Source organism: Patella vulgata, chromosome 5, assembly GCF_932274485.2.
Source record: "Patella vulgata chromosome 5, xgPatVulg1.2, whole genome shotgun sequence".
Classification (NCBI taxonomy): domain Eukaryota; kingdom Metazoa; phylum Mollusca; class Gastropoda; family Patellidae; genus Patella; species Patella vulgata.
Genome location: NC_065883.2, coordinates 72,108,530 through 72,128,164, shown reverse-complemented (window position 1 = coordinate 72,128,164; position 19,635 = coordinate 72,108,530). Strand labels below are relative to the sequence as shown.

The 19,635-nt window shown below is 35.7% G+C and overlaps 1 protein-coding gene across 2 annotated transcripts in view; it reads right to left on the bottom strand.

The window, feature by feature from the left end:
- The window catches only part of LOC126821892 (uncharacterized), a 36,138-nt gene that overhangs the window by 8,720 nt on the left and 7,783 nt on the right, over positions 1–19,635 (bottom strand). The window contains exons 2-10 of one of the 2 annotated variants that reach the window (XM_050550494.1): positions 19,171–19,449; positions 18,667–18,710; positions 17,750–17,896; positions 12,344–12,565; positions 11,788–11,824; positions 11,341–11,450; positions 10,585–10,621; positions 4,429–4,574; positions 3,221–3,263 (exon numbers count right to left, since the gene is read on the bottom strand). In XM_050550494.1, the coding sequence (XP_050406451.1) occupies positions 3,221–3,263; positions 4,429–4,574; positions 10,585–10,621; positions 11,341–11,450; positions 11,788–11,824; positions 12,344–12,565; positions 17,750–17,896; positions 18,667–18,710; positions 19,171–19,449 (1,065 nt within the window). The remainder of the gene's footprint in view (positions 1–3,220; positions 3,264–4,428; positions 4,575–10,584; positions 10,622–11,340; positions 11,451–11,787; positions 11,825–12,343; positions 12,566–17,749; positions 17,897–18,666; positions 18,711–19,170; positions 19,450–19,635) is intronic. The other variant, XM_056100765.1, reaches the window with a different exon arrangement.

Here is a 19,635-nt window from a genome sequence, read left to right as displayed (position 1 = left end):
GTGTCAATCAACAATAAGCATTCTCTGCACCAAAGATATTCCCAACCCTCGTCATCGCATTATCAGCCTTTGACTAATCAGCCAGTTCAACCATCACAAAGATTCCAGTCAAATAGAAATAATGAAGGTTCAACATGGTTTCAGGAAAATCGAGGAAATTGCCATGGTCAGATGGATACAACACAGAATTCATTTATTCATTGTCGATGTTTATTAATTCGTCAACAGCAATTTTGATACCCACAACAAGAGCTGTTGTATTTAGAAATGAAATGAATCGAAATGGGGTTTAACGTCCTACTGCTCTGCTCCTAAACTGGGCTAATTAAGACCGGCATACGTCATACAGTGTGCTATGAGGGAAATTTTGCCCGGGCAGCGGCGCTACGGGCTACTCTTAAATCGAATTCCAATTGCCAAGGGATCTTTTACGTGCACGCCAATGTGTACACGGGACCTCGGTTTTTCGTCCCATCCGAACGACTAGGCAGCTATCCTTGTCAGGCCCTTCGCCCTGCATCACTGACAAGGGGAAACCACGCCGGAAAATCTGGATGAACTTTCTCGGTCAATGCAGGGATCGAACACCCGACCTCCAGGCTAGCGAGCCAGCATCTTACCCACTTAGCCATCTAGTGATCCCCTGTCAGATTAGATGTTAGGATGATATTTGACAGTGGTAGTCAACGCACATATATAAACAGAGCCATTCGAAATTATCTTTGCTTGCCAGATGTTGAACAGAGAACCTTTATGATCAAGACATTTGGATCAGCATTTAAGACCACCCCCACCCGACTTTAGATATACAATTTATCAGACTTTATATGTTGTAAGCCTAGACATTAGCACCATCAACGGAGATATCCGGATATTAGCAATAGTTGTTCCATTCATATGAGACAAATTATGTAACCGATCTTTAGACAGCGCTCAAAATGGATTCCCTCGTCTGAGAAATTTAAATTTTGCAGACTATAACGGAGAACAGAATGTCCTGATGATAGATATGTTAATCGGGTCAGGTGAATATTGGAATTTTGTAACCGGAGAAGTTGTACGGGGGGGGGGGGGTGACCCTACCGGTTTGAACACAATATTGGGAAGGGTATTATTTCGTCCGATGAGTCATACAACCAGTGACGAAAGCCGCTATGAGATAATATAAAAAAAAAGAATAGCACAATTGCAAATACCCAAATAACCTAGAACAGGAATATATATCCTATAATTTATGCAAAGTATCATTACGATTGTACTGCAGACATTTACCCTGGCTTGTAAATGATTTAGTACAATTCTCACATTTATTCATGTTTCTCCCCCCCCCCCCTGCAACACTAATAACTGTACATGGCTATAATTTATTACAAGCAAGGTTTTTAAAATTAATGATGAATAGTTGAATGTGTATTTAAATGAGATTTATGAGTAAATGATTTACTACAAACATCTCTTCTCCTTTAGGTATGTCCAGAAGCTGATGATAAAATGGTTTATGAAAGCATAACAATGAAGCAACAGATTATAGATATTCAAGTAACAATTACCCCAAAAAGTTCTCTTCACAAACTACAATACGTTGATCATGTTAGACGTTCCTAAAGTAAATAATGTAAGGTTTGAACAACAACCTTTGCCTACCCCAATCAGCTGATGTTAAACAAAAAGCTTATACATCAGAAAATAAATTACTTGAATGTTTGTACAAAGTTTCAAAAAGATTTCTTGAACAGATAATGAAATATGCTCCAGAAACAAAATCAGGACGGAAGACTTGACATCAGAAAATAAAAAAATGGGTTGATGAATGTAAAAGTATTATAAAAGGTATCTTGAACAGTCAAATTTGTTTCCATGGAAACACATAAACTTATTAACGCTGAGAAATTCAAAATAAGCAAAACGCACAACTATCACAGATTGATGTTTGTACACGTGCCAAAAAGATATCTTGACCGATTTATGAGATTTGCTCCGGAAACAAAATCTAAGTCAAATTTGTTTCCATGGAAACACAAAAATATAAATCCCAGAAATTCCTAAATAACAAAAGGCACAACTACTGTAATAGGTTATTTGTGTACAAAGTTGCAGAAAGATATCTTGGAATGGACGGACCCCATTTCAATATCGCTCCCTAACTTCGTTCGGCGCGGGATAATAATCGGTGGACTTGTTTGACATTGTATTGTTAAAGGTATATGCAGTTGTTTTTGTATTACCTCAAAAAATGATTGAATAATAAAGTCAAGATTGCTTGAAAGAGAGCCGTGTCAAAATGAACCATCGCATCCAAAGTCCAATACCCTACATAGAATGGCTGCGCTATACGTTTTTTTTAATAATATACAATCTTCCTCGTAATTTAAAGATTACATAATAATTATTAAACTCTTTATATAATTAAAATCTTAAACAATGTAATACAATTTTGTAAAGAATTCCGTTGGGGAGATGATTTATACTAAAATCGTTTCTGATTGATAGAAAGACTTATATGGTAATTGTTTTGTTTTAATAAACGTTGCATTTATTATTTTAAAAATCGTGCATGCCCTATAAATATTTTCTTTTGTGTTTTGAGTAGGTTATTTTCAAATAAAATCTCCAGTGTAATAAGACTATTGTCTTTTAATCTAACCGAATGATTGATTGACTGAGTGATTTGCTGCATATTGGCACTAATCTTTGATTACAGAAAGCCACTTTCTAAGTCACATATCTAAAACGGGTCTTACATAAAAAGTAATAAAAGAAAATGTTTAATGTCTTCTTATTCTCATTCTTTTTTTTAAACAAACTGGTTGCTCAAGAGGGACAACAAGCCCGATTTTTCGTATAAAAGTTTCTTATTCTCATTCTTTTTTTTAAGTTATAATAAATTGGATTTGTGTTAGATACGCTTAATTTACTTCTTTGGTGCTATAAAATTTGAAGCTTGTCATATTGGAGATATTTATATGTGCCATAAAATGTAATTGACAATTTCATGATTTTTGGAAAGTGATTAATTACATTTCCATTACTCATGACTTTTAAAATCTCCCATTACTCATTACATGGTCAGTACTTAAAAAATGTAATGATTACATTCCATTACTATTACCCCAGCCCTGGATCACAGCCGTTTAAATCAAGGGGCAGTAACTCTAATTTTATATTTAATGAAATAATAACCGACAGATTAGTTCATTAAGACGTTACTGATATTGATTACCTTCACTATTTGTTCCAGAAATATCATTAACGACTACAGGTGTCTGAAACATAAAAGCAAAATTACGCTGAAATAGAAAACCCTTTGTACAATAAATTAAAAACAATCAAGCAACAATTTTGTTTTAGTGCTAGTGAGCATTAAAAATATGTTGCGATTTTTGAATTTAGTATTAATAACATTCAGGGAATCAAGACACATCCGGGTGGGGAATCAATGGGAACCACGTGTACAAATTGGTAACGTATGTTGTGGTGTTTAGATAAACAATGAATTAAAGATAGAGAGAAAAAGATATTAACTATCCATAGGCACACCAGAACAAGTTTTCGGGCTACTTAATTTGATGCATATTTGTAGGATAAGTAAACGAGTGGCTTTTACTGCACCCCGAAGATTTGTTTGGCTTTCTATATATATATATACATATAGTGACGGGGGACTGTGCATAAAAATTTATAGGGGCCTAGGCCTATTGTTTTACCTTCCTCTCATGGGTGTACTGCCTCGCAAAGGAAAGGGGCATTATCTACACTTTTGACCAAAATACATTTTTGGTGTCGTTGTGATCAGCAGTATCTTTTCTAACCCAATTATATAAAGAGATATACAGTGTCGATTTGGGCAGTAAATGTAAATTGCCTTGGTACAACTAAAGAGAAAAGTGTAGATACTTCCGTTCTCCTTGGTACATCTATGGCAAATTTTTCGCAGTAAATGTAAATTGCCCTGGTACAACTAAAGAGAAAAGCAGTAAATGTAGATACTGTCGTTCTCCTTGGTACATATATGATAACCTAAGACGAGGTGTTGGCAGTAAATGTAAATTGCTCTAGTATAACTAAGGAGAAAAATAGTAATTATGTTAGGGTTTGGACTCAACTGAATGTGGAAATGTCTTGAACAATATTTATGGGTGCAAAAATGTGACAAACTTTAAAGTCGAGTTTCTCAAAATGATCATTTTGCAGATACTGCCTTTCTCTTCTTCAGGGCAGTGTGGTATGACCGAATGGTTAAACGTGTGCGCTTTAAATCACAGGGTCTATCGTCGAGTCCAAGTTGCGTGGTTTTGTTTCATTTCCTACTTGTATATGACAGAGCGTTGGTCACCTGTCCACCCTCGTATACTCCCACACCTACGAGGAGTGATTGATAAGTAGTGAGCCTAACACAGAAAGAAACAAGAAATTTTTCCTCTCTCTCACCTTCCTCTCAGAGACTATATCTCTTTTTATTGTTGGTCTCTCTCTTGCTATCATGGTCGGGCTCTTTCTTTCTAACGTCGGTCTCTCTATTTTATCACTAGTTTTTTTTTTATTTACTTCATCAACTCTATCACCTGCCATTCTCACTACAACATAAACCCGATGAAAATTAACGGCGATACATTTAAAGAATTTTTACAACTGGATAGAAATTGTGACCCAGCTTTCAATGGTCCGCAAGCTAAAATCACTATTTTTTTCGTACAATGAGGGGCCATAATCTAGGAAGTTACAGTCTAATATGCGCGAATATCGACAGCAACAAAGATCTTTGGGATATAAACATATATTTTAAGTTTCATCAAAATCAGATCAAAATTGTGACCTCTAGAGAGTCCACAACCTTGATATTAATACTGTCACACTATTTTCGTACAGGGAGCGGCCTTTTGTCGGACAGTTTCGGTCCGATTTTCATGAAATCCGAACTCAACCGTCATTATGGTGATATTTTTTAAACCATTAATAATAATAATAATAATAATTATTTATAAAGCGCTGAATATCCAACAAACTGGTTGCTCAAGAGGGACAACAAGCCCGATTTTTCGTATAAAAGTTTTTCAGCTTGTTCCTAAAAACAGAAAAAGACGTATGTGTAATGGGAGCTGTATGGTGGCCCATGGTCGCAATAGCGTTTTTTGTGTTATTTTTGGTATTTCATTTAAAATAATAAAAATATTAGTACAAAAAAAAAAAAAAAGAAACATTTTTTTTTTTTACAAAATAAAAAAAAATAATCTTCTAAAATTTAAAAAAAAAAATCTTTTTAAAAAATTAAAAAAAAAAATCTTTTTAAAAAATTAAAAAAAAAAATCCTAAAAAAATCTTTTTAAAAAATTTAAAAAAAAAAAAATCTTTTTAAAAAATTAAAAAAAAAAAATCTTTTTAAAATTTAAAAAAAAAAATCTTTTTAAAATGAAAAAAAAAAATCTATATATATATATATATATATATATATATATATAAAAATAATAAAATATATTTTAAAAAAAATAAAAAAGAAATAATATTAAAAAAAAAAAATTAAATGAAAAAAAAAAAAAATTGAAAAAGAAAAGATAAAAAATAATTCCCGACGTGGCCCATCGTCGCAATAGTGTCTTGAGTATCCAGACCCAGTATACAGCTATCATTAGACTAGAGCGACCAGAAAAATTTTGTGGCCCATTGTTGCAGTAGTATCTCGATGAATATGTGTGGGATCTATGAAGAACGTTTAAACTCGAACGACAAGAAACGAGTCTGTAGTTATCTCACGTCAACATAATTGTAGATACTTCAATTTTGATTAGCTAAGCACTAAAATAAATCTAATATTATCTATTATCCAATCAAATATTAAAATTTGAATTTTATCTTAGTAAAACAGGCCCCAGACGAAGTCCACGTAGGCTATCATGCTCTATTTTGTCTTTGAAATTGATGTTGTCCGCCATCGCACTTTCGCACCTCTTACCCGTTCCTGTGGTCGTAGCGGGGGACTAGCGATGACCTCAGGGAGAGCAGGGGTTTCACAAAAACAGAAGCTAAAATCACTAACATAGATTTTAAAATCAAAGTGAAATTTTAAATTTATGCGTTTCACGAAGATCGATTGTAACTTAAAATTTAATTTGAATAGATTTTAGTTAAAATTACTTGTGCCTTGATGTGAGGTAACTATAGACTGGTTTCTTGTCGCTCGAGTCTATACCATACGTTCTTCATAGATCCCACACAGGATAATCTGAACGACAGACCCACGATGTTTGACAGGTCACCCTACTCCTTGTCACGTACAACCGGGGATTCGAAATCACGCCAGTTGACTCAATGACGGCCTTTATGATATGATAGGCTTTATGATACAGCGCGCACGTGCTAACCATTCGCCCCCCCCCCCGGCTACTTAGTAGTAGTAGGCCTATACTTCGAGGATTAGTTTCAAAGTTGTTAACTACTTTTGAAATTCGACCTCAGGGAGACCAAGTGTTTTAAAAACATTACATAAGCCTTTTGAGGGGAGAATAGGCCTTGCGCACTAGTAGGCCGAATGGTGTCATTAAAGTCAATGACTTCAAACGTCATTATGTATGTAGGCCTAGTTCTAGTTAGACTGGATAAACTAGTCTAAATGACGCTAGGCTTCTATAGTCTATTAATTATACATTTCTATTGACTTGCATATGTATAAACACATATATCCAAGTCCATAGACGTCATGGGTGGAAAAATTGTGTTTCACGTGTTGATGTCTGTTTACCCTTTTCCTTTCGGAAGGGGAGATAACTACAAACTCGTTTCTTGTCGCTCGAGTTATGCCACATAGGATAATCGAGACACTATAGCAACAATGGGCCACGGGGTATTTCTGGTCACTCGAGTCGAATGATAGCTGTCGTAGGCTGATTTTATACTGAGTCTGGATAATCAAGACACTATTACGACGATGGGCCACGTGCAGAATTCTTTTTTTGATTTTTTCTATTTCACTTATTTTTTTTTTTAATTAGAATGTTATTTTTTTTATAGATTTTTTTAATCTTAAATATTTTATTATTTTTTTTTATATAGATTTTTTTTTATTTTAAAAAGATTTTTTTTTTCTTTAATTTTAAAAAGATTTTTTTTTCTTTTTAATTTAAAAAGATTTTTTTTTTCTTTTTAATTTAAAAAGATTTTTTTTTCTTTTTAATTTAAAAAGATTTTTTTTTTCTTTTTAATTTAAAAAGATTTTTTTTTTCTTAAATTTTAAAAAGATTTTTTTTTTCTTAAATTTTAAAAAGATTTATTTTTTATTTTGTAAAACAATAGAAAAAAAAAATTCTTTTTTTTTACTTTTATTTTTTATGATTTTAAATGAAATACAAAAAATAACCCCAAAAACGCTATTGCGACCATGGGCCACCATAGAGCTGATTCTAGAGATACTGCGCTGAGTATGAAAATGCACGTTTTCCAGTCTCAAGTGTTACACAAGGGATCTTTAATAAGTGTTTATCTGATTAACATAAATTTCGGCTTGTAGTATAAGGTACTATCATGTGTTAGGTGTAGGTAGGTGATTGTGAATTTTAGAGCTTTAAAAGTTAATAAAATCTTGAAATTAATTCGCTGTTTAACGGATAGTCAATGTAATGATGATAATGTACCAGAAGTGCTCTCAAATCGTCCTTTCCCATTTAGCAATCTGGCAGCTGAATTCTGAACATATTATAGCTTCTTTGTGAGGTTTCCTGCAAGTTGACACAGGAAAGCATTGTGATAGAGGAGCTTAGATGTTAAGACAGATTGTACAAGTCTTTCTAGATTATCTCTGTTTAAATACTTTCTGATCTTGTTGATATTATGGAGATGGAAGAAGGATGAGGAACAGACCGCCTGAACATATTCTTTAAAACAGGTTGGAATCAATAACGACTCTGATATTTTTGGTCTTTCCTAGTTTAATGATCTCCTTGTTGTCAAAGTTAAAGGTAATATTTTCAGATCGCAATTGTATTTGTTACTTTTTATAACGTTATTTTTCGGGATTTAGCTTCAGAAAATGTTTTGTCATCCAATTGTGTATTTATTCAATACAGTTTTGGACACTGGACACAGTCAAGAGTTGGGATGCGAGAATTTACATCGAATTTCAAATAGAGTATCATCAGCAAAAAGATGGGATGTTAATCCAAAATATGCCTTATCTTTGTACATGTCTTCGTGAAGATGATGAATAGGACAGGACCCAATGCCGAGCTTTGTGGAATACCACATACCATGTCAAGTGTCTCTGATTTTGAGGAATTTATTCTGACACATTGAAATCTACGTCGTAAGTACGATTTAATTCAAGAGTACACAGAATCACGAAGACAAATTTGGAACCTCAGTTTTTCAAGCCCATTATTTATGTCGAGAGTATCGAATGCAGCGGATAGGTCCAAAAGTATCAGAAACACACATTTCTGAGCATCGATAGACTGAAGTTTATACGAGTTGAGTTAGAACACATTTTTCAATAATTTTGGATAGGAAACTCAGATTACGGACTGGACAGTAGTTTTTTAAACATCCGTATGGAGTGTGGAATTCTTAAAAAATGGTTTAACAATTGCACGGCGCACTTCAACAGGGAAGATTCCATCAGAAAGCGACTTGTTTAATATCTGAAACAGTAGCGGGAGCAGCAGATCGATATGTTCCGTGACGAACAGGTATGTTCGTACTGGATCCAGTGTGCAGGTTTACGTTTCATAATGGTCTTCTTCAGTTCAGGCTCGGTAAATATGAATTCGTCTTAAGTAGCCGTTGATGGTTCTCTGAAAGAACATGGAATCATTTCTGATTGTTTTTCCATGATATTGAATCTGATTTTATAAATTTTATCTTGCAAAATTTCAGCGATCTTGTCAACTAGTGTTTTGCTGCGTGTGTGTTCCGGTAGAAGACAGCCATCATTGCTCCTACACAGAAGACTCTCAACGATTTTAAACATAATTTTCTGATCGTTTCCACATTCTGTTAATTTGTTATTGTAGAACTGCTTATTGGTGCTGTCAACTAGTGTGATGACACATTTTGTTTCTCCTCGAAAAATCTCCCAGTGGATCGTTAGATTTGTACATCACCATGTCCGTTCTGCTCTCCGTCTGATCTTTCTTGCATCTCTTATGGCATCATTAAACCACGGTTTCTCGCCCTTAACATTCATTTTCAGTGATGCATGTTTTTCGAGAATTTTTATGGATACCGTCTTATAAATTTCAATCAATTCGGAGAGATCACTATCACTGTTAAACTCAACAAGAACAGAATGGGCTATGTCGAATGCAAAGCTTTTTTGATCAATAATTTTCAGTTCACGGTAAGTTAAGATATTTCCTGTCTTTTAGCAGCAAGAGGATAACGGACCGAAGCGTGAACTGCATAGTGGTGACTGATTGAAGGATCATTTATTATAGGCATCCGCATAGTATGATCTATTTTCCGGATCACTTGCAATTGCTAACAAATCCAGGGAGCACCCAATGCTGCTGCTAAGTGCAAGGGAGACAACTAAAGTATTAACCAAGGTAGCAAACCATGATGTTCACTCATAATACAGGATATTCAGAAACAATACAAAACTGCGGAAATTCACTGCTGTTCTTATTAGAGGTAACCAGTGTATGTTAAGAACAGGCCAATTGCCTACACATGAACATAAACAGTTCATCTGGGCGACTTATCTGACGGCCCCATTTCACCCCCAAAGAGATATACTGTCAAAAGAGGGACATTTTTGATTTTTGTCTTAATAATGAGTAAATGCTCCACCAGTCCTCAGACATTCAGCAATTCGTCGTGGCATGCGATCAAATTAAACGTTGATCAAATTGAGCGTCTCCTGATCAAATTAAACGTAACAAACTAAAGCAAAGATACGCTAAACAGTAAATCTTATGCAAGAACCGATAGGAAAGCAAACATGGATAGGATAAACCAGCAAGTGGCAGTTTTCATCAACCCTTCCTTGAAGTGTCAAATTTGACAATGAACCCCTCCCACGTGTATGGCGGTATGGCGTGTCGCACATGCAGCTCAGTGGTTCTGTTGGGGCGATAAGTTCTTCATCTGTGAACATACTCTCAAAGCATGCCAAGTGTCCATGACTATTTATCATATCACAACCTGCATAGGTATTTGCATTTCAATATCCCCTACTTTTTTTGAAGAGTAAGTTAAACTGGTTATTATCTGTTTATGATCGAGATACAAGTATTGAAAATATTGTTCTTAATCTATTGTATATACTTCAACAAAATGTTTTCTTAAGTATGCATTATGTAAGAGCTAAATCTGCATATTGCTGGTCTTTCTGTGGGCCTTAAATCTTATATAAACTTCTCTTTAGACATATATTAACATGACAAGTCAATAATCAACTCTCTAGACCAACGCATGGCAGAAATGTAAATGGATTGGAACGCCCTTGAGATTAAAAAAAAGTAACGATATCTGCATAATTTACAAAGTTCTCCTCATATTATTTAAAACACAAATTTAGGAAAAGTACCTTGTAATCTTAATTTTATAATTAGAAATATAGCAAAAGATGGTTGTGTTAAACTAATTTATATTCATTACCTTCGTTTATTGGGTCGGAAATATCATTAAAGACAACCTGAAACACAGAAACAAAATCAAACAATAGGATTAGTATCAAATTTGGTTGAAATAGAAATTTCAAAACAATCAAGCAAAATATTGTTTAGCTGGTGAAAATGTGGGCATATGAAAATAGTAAACTATAAATAAATGAATAATAAATCCAAGGTAATAATATTTAATCAAAGGTATAAATCAAATCGATAACCATCTATCATTAAAAAGACACCATATGAAAACTGTGAAACAACAAGTCAGTTTTAAATCTTATGTGCCAACCTTCAACCCTGCTAAGTCAGAATTTGTTTGTCCTCTGTCTGTCAGGATGGGATGGAAACCATAGGCGTACGATCCGGGGGTGGAGGCTGAAAAAGGTTCGTCCTCTAATACGATAATGCTACACACAAAATTTGAAATAATTTTGTTAAAACTGATGACTCTATAGAGTCCATAAGCTTTTCGTCGAAAGTGGCAGAACTCTGATTCGCAAGCCATTTGTTGATTGACAGCGTGACGACATAATACGCCCACACCGAAATGTGAAAATCCACACATACGTATCCTCAAACAAATTCTCCAATAAATTTCTGATGGGATCACAATAACTTGATGCAGAAACATAGTTACTGTACAATCAAATATATAAAACTGCCATTAAAAACCATCCTTCTGACCAGTTTAATAATATTAACATATTTGTGTATATAATATAGTGACAGGGCTCTGTGGTTTTACCTCTTTCTTTGTGATAATATCCTCGATTTCTCTTCCTATCCTCAATCTCTCTGTTTTATCTCCAGTTATTTCTATATTAACTTTATAAACGGTATCATCTTTCATTTTCCCTACAAAATAAACTCGATGTAATTTAATTGAGTCACCTCAATCTATAGCCTACCATAGATCCTTTGCTACGTAGAACATCACAGAACTTCCAAAAATAAATAGACACACCTTTTAGCTCATATGTTTATAAATCAATTTTCAAAGCTTTAACGTGAATCTTGTTAATTTGCTCCTGACCTTTCATAATTGAATGTAAACCATAAAGTTGTTCTGCAGAGGAAATCATTTAACAGGCGATGGGTGGGCAGACAGGCTAATAGCAGAAGGTGTGACATGAACCTTTGGCATTTAAAGGTCAGTTGTAGATAAAGTTTGTATTAAATGTGAACGGTTTACCTTCTTTTATTCTTGCTAAATTCACCCGAAAGAATGCCTGGAAAAAATAAATCTTGATAGTATTGCAAAATTGTTCACTTAACGGTTAAAATGATAGAATTGCTCATTTAGCTGGTATTGTTCAATGAACTGATAATATACACTGAAACGTATAACTACACATATCAACATATTCATTAATCTTACAAACCACCGTGAATGTTAATGGTATCATCTAGTGACAAAAAATACAAACCACCGTGGATGTTATATAACATGGTATCATCTAGTGACAAAATATACAAACCTCCTTGGATGTTATATATCATGGTATCATCTAGTGACAAAATATACAAATCTCCTTGGATGTTATACCGTATAACATGGTATCATCTAGTGACAAAAAATACAAACCACCGTGGATGTTATACCATATAACATGGTATCATCTAGTGACAAAATATACAAACCTCCTTGGATGTTATATATCATGGTATCATCTAGTGACAAAATATACAAACCACCGTGGATGTTATACCATATAACATGGTATCATCTAGTGACAAAAAATACAAACCTCCTTGGAGCTTGTATCACCACCATGTATCACTATCATCACCCGACATAATGATGTCTCATTCTTACATCTAAAATATTCATCAATTGTTTCCATCATACTTCTGGCCACTAGTTGGATTGGATAACCAAGACTACCCACGCCCAGAACAGGAAATGCTATACTTGTCATATTTTTCTTACTTGCGCGCCTCAAACATTTCATCACTAAGAACGATAAATTCTGAAAAGGGGATAGATAGGTTGTCAGGCAACAAAACATACGCTCGCAGCAGCTAAACAATATATAAAATTATTGGCCCAGTCAGAGCAGCACAGCACGACATTAAACTCTAACTCATTTCATTTATAAAATTATTGGCAATTTGAAAAGATCCATGACATATTTTAGGGCAATAACTCTATTAGTAATTATTACAAATTATTGCACTTTTTTGTACACATTTCATGCAGATAACATTCGAATTTTAATGGTGTCACGGAACATTTTTTGAGGGGTTGTGGTGAAAATTTCTGATCTATACACTTCTTGCCACATTGCCAATAGCTTTTCTTATCCCACTCTCGCGATTTGTTTCTCTGGTCTCTCCTTACAACATTTTGATCTGTAAATAATGACGATGTTTCATAGTAAAAGGTGACTTTGTTCTTCTAGGAGTTGCGATCAGATGATGGTTTCTGGAATAAGGTCGAACCCCAAAAATGGTTGGGAACCACTGCACTAGGTGAATTTCTGTCCGAATCAATGGGTGCCAAATTGCAGCTGATTGTATCACTTTTCACGTGAGTCGTATGATTAAAATTAAACATTGCAGCGACCAAGAAAAAGGAAAAAATAGCTGCAACAGTCGAAATTTATTAATTTTTATGTTGTAGGCCTATGCGTCGGAGTAGAAAGAGGTGGGGGGACAGGAGTGACTGGGCAAAAATCTGTATTTCCAACCAGTTGTGACTAAGCATATGATGCAAACGTCACTAGTTCATTTCCAACCAGCCCCCCTGAGGTGTAGGGGGTGATAAGAATATACCCTTCGTATGTCCTGCGTGTCGTAAGAGGCGACTAAAAGGATCCCCGTAATGGGGCAACGTGTTTGCCGTGCGTTAAAATTGCGACCCGTGTCGGTGGAGAGTGGAATTCTGGTAATTGAGTGGGGATTTGGCTTGCGAGCCCTTTCTCTGCAACACATTACTTTGGTCCATGGTTCACCTAGACGGGAGGTCAGCGTGGCCCACTCTGATCAATCGGCTTTGGTCGTTTTAGCTCTGTAGAATGTACGTTCTCCTAACTTCAATGCTTTGTTGTTTTTGTACTCAGCAGATTTACCTTTGTGTCCTTAGTACATTCTGTGGAGCAGCGGCTTGGGTCAATCAGGTTGGCTAAGTATTTATACTTTCTTGCTTGAGTAGACCCCTCGTCGAGCCCTGAGGCAATGCACTGGTTATCCGTGCTAGTCCCCCCTGGTAGGCAGGGAAGTAACCTGGGGGACGACGAGGGGTGAATAATAAAAAAAATACTTCATGGATTCCCCAATCCCCCCACCCCGATAAATAAGAGTCAAAAACAGAAACGTCCTAATACAGAGGCCGTTTCTAATATATTTAATGTTACTAGTAAGGTATCATAATCTTGGCCGAGGTTTCTCTTGATTGAGAGTTCCTCTACGGATTTATCGAAAGTTTCACCGTTCTTGATAGCAAAGGGCTTAGCTGGTGAGCCCAAGGCTATTAAGAAATTAAAGAACGGAGCACTCTTGATAGAATGCGCTAAAGAGCAGCATGTTACCATGTTGCTTAAATCATCAACATTAGCAGACATTCCTATCAAGGTGTCTCCTCATAGATCTTTAAATTCATGTAGAGGTGTAATTCGATGTCGGGACCTTGAAGGCAGCAGTGAGGATGAGATGGTAGAATACCTTTCTCCTCAGGGTGTTCAAAACGTTTAACGAATAAGTATACGTCGAGGAGACAAGGTGATTCCAACAAGCACCTACATCCTCACTTTTAATCGTCCCGACATTCCGAAGACTCTCAAGGCAGGTTATCTCAATATACCTGTTGATTCTTACATAGCCAATCCTCTTCGCTGCTATAAGTGCCAGAAATTTGGACATAGCAAAACCGTCTGTAGAGGCAAAGACACCTGTGCTCGCTGTGGCCATGATGGTCATGAGAGCGGTGCCTGTCAGGGTGAGTTTTGCTGTGTAAATTGCAAGGGTAAGCATTTTGCTTACTCTCGCGAATGTCCAATATGGCAGAAGGAGAAAAGAATTCAACAGGTAATATCTGAACGGAAAATTCCATACGATGATGCTAAGAAGCAAGGAGAGCTTACTTCACTCTTTCCCACTGCACCACAAGGGAAATCTTTTTCGAGTGTTGTTAAAGCATCTACTAAATCCATATCTGTTCAGACAGATATAACCTGGCCACGTAAAGAGAAAAAACCAAAAAACATTACATCGGAGCATATTAAAGGGGTCTCGTGTTCCTCTCATACATCTGAGAGCTCGACTCAAAGCACTGCTTTGATACTCGGTGAGGCTGAATCCTCCTTGCCTCCATCGGGAGTTATTGAGACTATTCCCAATACTCCTATTCAAAATGGCAAGGGGGCTCTGGGTCGGGGGTGCAGTTTAAGAGTACTTCATCCTCAGAGGAGAGAACAGTGCTTACAAAGAAGCAACAAAAATTGTTAAAGTTGCGAGAGAGGGATAAAAAGGGTTCACAAAACCCTATCCATCTCTTTAATAAATATGGGGATGCTTCGATGGACGACCTTACCGTAGTGGATGTCCATATGGACCCCGTCGGTAAGCCGTCAAAAATTAATTATCCCTGACAATGGTAAATTCCATTATTCAATGGAATTGTCGTGGTTTAAAACCAAATCTTAATGAAGTTCAATTATTAATCCAAAAATACAATCCTTTAGCTATTTGTTTACAGGAAACTTTCTTAAACATACATTAAGCAAGAGCTAAATCTGAATATTGCAAGTCTTAATTTAGGCTTCAGATGTTATAGAAATTATAAATTAGATCTTTATTTAAACAACAAGCCCAAAATCAACTCTGTAGACCCACGGATAGCTCGGATTTAAATAGGATTTCACAAATTGATTAAATCAAATATGGCGCAACCTGATGAAAATACGTCAGTTAGATCGAGGCTAAATGGCAAGTTTACGTCTCTAGGATCAATATCCGTACAACATCAAAATCGGTATGGGATAGGATTCGTAGGATTAAAAGTAAAAGTAGTGCTTTATCAGTTAACCATCTAAATGTTGATAATACCACCTTAACAACATTTCCTGATATTGCTAATTCTCTGGCCAGTACATTTTCATACAATTCATCATCCAATTTCTCCTCTGATGCCTTTCGGGGAATTAAAAATCAGCAGGAGAAAAGGCGTCTTAATTTTAATGATGAATGTTACAATATCATTTTTCTGTTCCAGAGCTCCGTGACTCACTTAAGCGAGCTCGCGATACTGCAACTGGTCCAGATGAAATACACTACCAAATTTTAAAACATTTACCTTTACCAACACTATTAGTACTATTGGATCTTTTTAACCGGATTTGGGTTGATGGGAATTTCCCTCCTTCGTGGCATGAAGCCACACTAATTCCCATCCCTAAACCGGGTAAAGATCATACGAATCCTACCAACTATCGTCCGATCGCTTTAACTAGCTGTATTTGCAAAACCATGGAGAGATTGATCAATCGAAGGCTTGTTTGGTACCTTGAGTCCAGCAACCTTATTACTGACCTCCAATGTGGATTTCGGTCCCAAAGGAGCACTCTTGATCATCTTGTTCGATTTGAAACGTTCGTCAGGGACGCTTTCATCCAGAAGCAACATTTAGTTGCAATATTTTTTGATCTGGAGAAAGCATATGATACTACATGGAAACATGGTATCATACGCGACCTCCATAGGTCATTTAAGGTACGATTGGGATCAATATTCTCTGACCCATTTCCTCAGGGAAGTATTTTATCACCAACTCTTTTTGCAATAAAAATCAATTCTATCCCAGTGTGCCTTAAATCAGGTACAAACGGCGCTCTTTATGTTGATAACTTTCAGATGTGCTATGGTTCTACAGACATGCGGATAATCGAACGTAAGTTGCAGCTTTATTTGAATTCACTTCAACAATGGGCAACCGAAAATGGATTTCGTTTTTCGAAATCCAAGACTGTTTGCATGCATTTCTGTCAGAAACGAGGTTTGCATCCTGATCCAGAACTTTTCTTGGATGGCAATCGCCTTCCAGTTGTGGATGAAACCAAATATTGATTCTCTGTCCTCACTTCAAGCAATTAACAATAAACAGCTTGAACACCCATTAGTAGCAGATATTTATCGTCTGCTACTATCTTATGAGTTCAGCAGCAAAGACATTGTCTTTTGCTGGCTCCCCAGTCACGTTGATATGAGGGGGGATAATCAAGCAGATTTTGCTGCCAAAGCTGCTTTAGATCTTCCCCAATCACACTTTTTAATACCATATAAAGATTTTAAATCATGTATAAATCATTTTATTAATGATCGCTGGCAACGGTCTTGGGATCTTGCAGGCACAAATAAACTTCATCACATTAAGCCTCTCTGAGGAGATTGGCCAAGCTCCTATAGAACCAACAGGAGGGATGAAGTTGTTTTGTGTCGCTCTCGTATTGGTCATTCTTTTTTAACTCACATTTTCATATTAAAGCCAGAGCCTCAACCAGAATGTGAACACTGTCATGTTCCTTTGACAGTTAAGCACATTTTGTTTGAGTGCAAGCATCTCAAACATATAGAAAATCTGAAGTTGAAAGTCGAATGTCAAAAGTTGATTATTAAAAGTAGAAATTCTGTTGTTGAAAGTAGAAATTCTGTTGTTGAAAGTAGAATACTTACGACTTAAAGTTGAACAGATGGACGTACTAGGTTGAAAAGCACGAGCGGTATATGTTTCTACTGCAGATCGCATTTTGAACCTGATACCCCGCCATAGACTATAGCTAACAACTGGTTGAAATGAATGAATGAATGAACCTGATACCCCGCCATAATAGTCGACCCGTCGTACAGGCACGCCTTCTACACCCGGTTAGGTCAAATATTAAGGCGAACTACAGATTTGGTCAAAGGTAACGATATGTAAACAGGGCTAGTGTTAACCCCAGCCCTAACCCACAGTCTTGTCAACAATCACGTGTCCTATGCTTAATTACATCTCGCGACTTTGATGAAATCGGCAGGTGGCCTTAATATTTACACCTAACCCTCCAAAATGGTGACCGAAAATGATGGTGTCCCACATGTGGACTACACCAAGCATGTCATGGGTTAGAGTTGATTATGGTCTTACAGAGACATTTTCTTATACTGATTATACTTACAAATATTGGAGTTGAAAAATCAGAACTATATGATGGAATGTTTAATTCAAGTCTGTATTGAAGTGCTCCAACCATTGTTTTTATTTCTTTAATATCATATCTGTTTGACTGTGGCTGACTCTCTACTACATCAACAATTACATCAACCTTTAATTATATAACGAACCAATCCATTAACATTCATTTCTTTCAGCTTCATTATTTAAGCATCACAGGAAAATGGACAAACAATGCAGCTAAAAAGAAATTGTGGCCCAACTTGGTGGATCTAGGGTCTCTAATCCCACAAGGCGCCCCAGAAGTAGCTTTAGCCTACATTTCTTAAAACTTTAGGTCTACTATAACGGAAGGACAGTTACTACAGAACGCAGCCCACCAATGCTTTTTAGTGTGAATAGTTACTGTCCAACAGCTGGATGTCTTGGTTATATCCAATGTAGAATTAGGAGTGGTGTAAGGTTTTGTATTAATTCATTTCTTTACCTTTGTCATGGAACTAGATAGCCGTCAAACCTTGCTGTTGGTTGTGAAGAGCCCCCATAACAGTTCAAGCTTCGAAGCTTCTGCATCTGCTTTGACATCTACTTCATTTGTTTTGTACGAAAAGGGACCAACGAAATTACCAAATACAAAACCCCAGCAAGGACAAACTAGTATTAGAAGTAATAAAGTTGAAACATAAAGCCGAAATGGTTATATTTTGTGGCGCCTAGTGATTGCAGGAGAACCATACATAGAAACCGAAAAGAATATTTATTAATATTCGTTTATGTCTTCCTATAATATTGTCGGTAAATACTTAGAAATTTACCTAAATATGTTATCAATATTTTAAATGACTGCTGAAAATAGGCCTATTTTATATTTTCAGATATATCTTTAAGTATTTAAAAAACAAAACTATCTCTCTTACTCACCTTTTGGTTGTTTATCTGACCAATTTTCATTTCAATATAATGTCCTTGGGAGAAAAAAAGAATACAACTATAAACATTAAATTAATACAAACTATTACAAACACAATTTTACGGGTACCAAGCACTAGCAATTTAAATAGTTCAACTGTTCAACAAGTATCCTCTTTCCGTTATCAAGTATAAGGTAAACAATACAAGAGGATAGTTGTTGAAATGTTGCACTATTAAAGTTGCTTCTAGTACTACTATTGGAGATGAGAGGGGGTTTAGGTTAGTTTCAATAAAACAAGGCCTAACATAAGACTGTAAATTTTTTTGTGCAGGTGTTGAAAATTCATAGTAAACGCCATAGGGAATTGCCGCCATATATAAGTGATCTCCATTAATTAATTAAGTAATGAATTAACATTGATTGTTTTTGTTCATGTTAATCTATATAAACAAATCAAGGTGCTTTTTACTCATATTCTGTTGTAAGTGAAGACTGATGTTTCGAAATCATACCTTGACCTCCATATTCCAATTTACCCCTCTCCAACAGGTTTTTCAAGAGATGACGATTAATTTGTGGTCTTGATTCAATTGGAAAATAAATCTTTTTGGTCAAAGTTTTACAAGCTTTTATGAAACTAGAAACTGTTGTTTTCTGCGTGGTTTTATCCACCAGTAATATTAAAGTTTTATATCTTCCTTTCTTAACAACTTCTTCTAAATCGTGCTTTGAAGAATCTGGCATGATCCTGTAATGTGCCAAATTATCACTAATTTGCTTCCCAGATTCATCTATAAGAAAGCAAATCAGAAACTGTATGTTGAATATAATTAAACAATGAATGTTGATATACACACCTGTAATGGCTTCTTGTTGGATAGCACAATGATCAATTACAATATATTATATTCTGATTCATTCGGCAATATTACAGTGAAAGCAATTTCGGGCCAAACTTGTGACATATAGTACAAAAT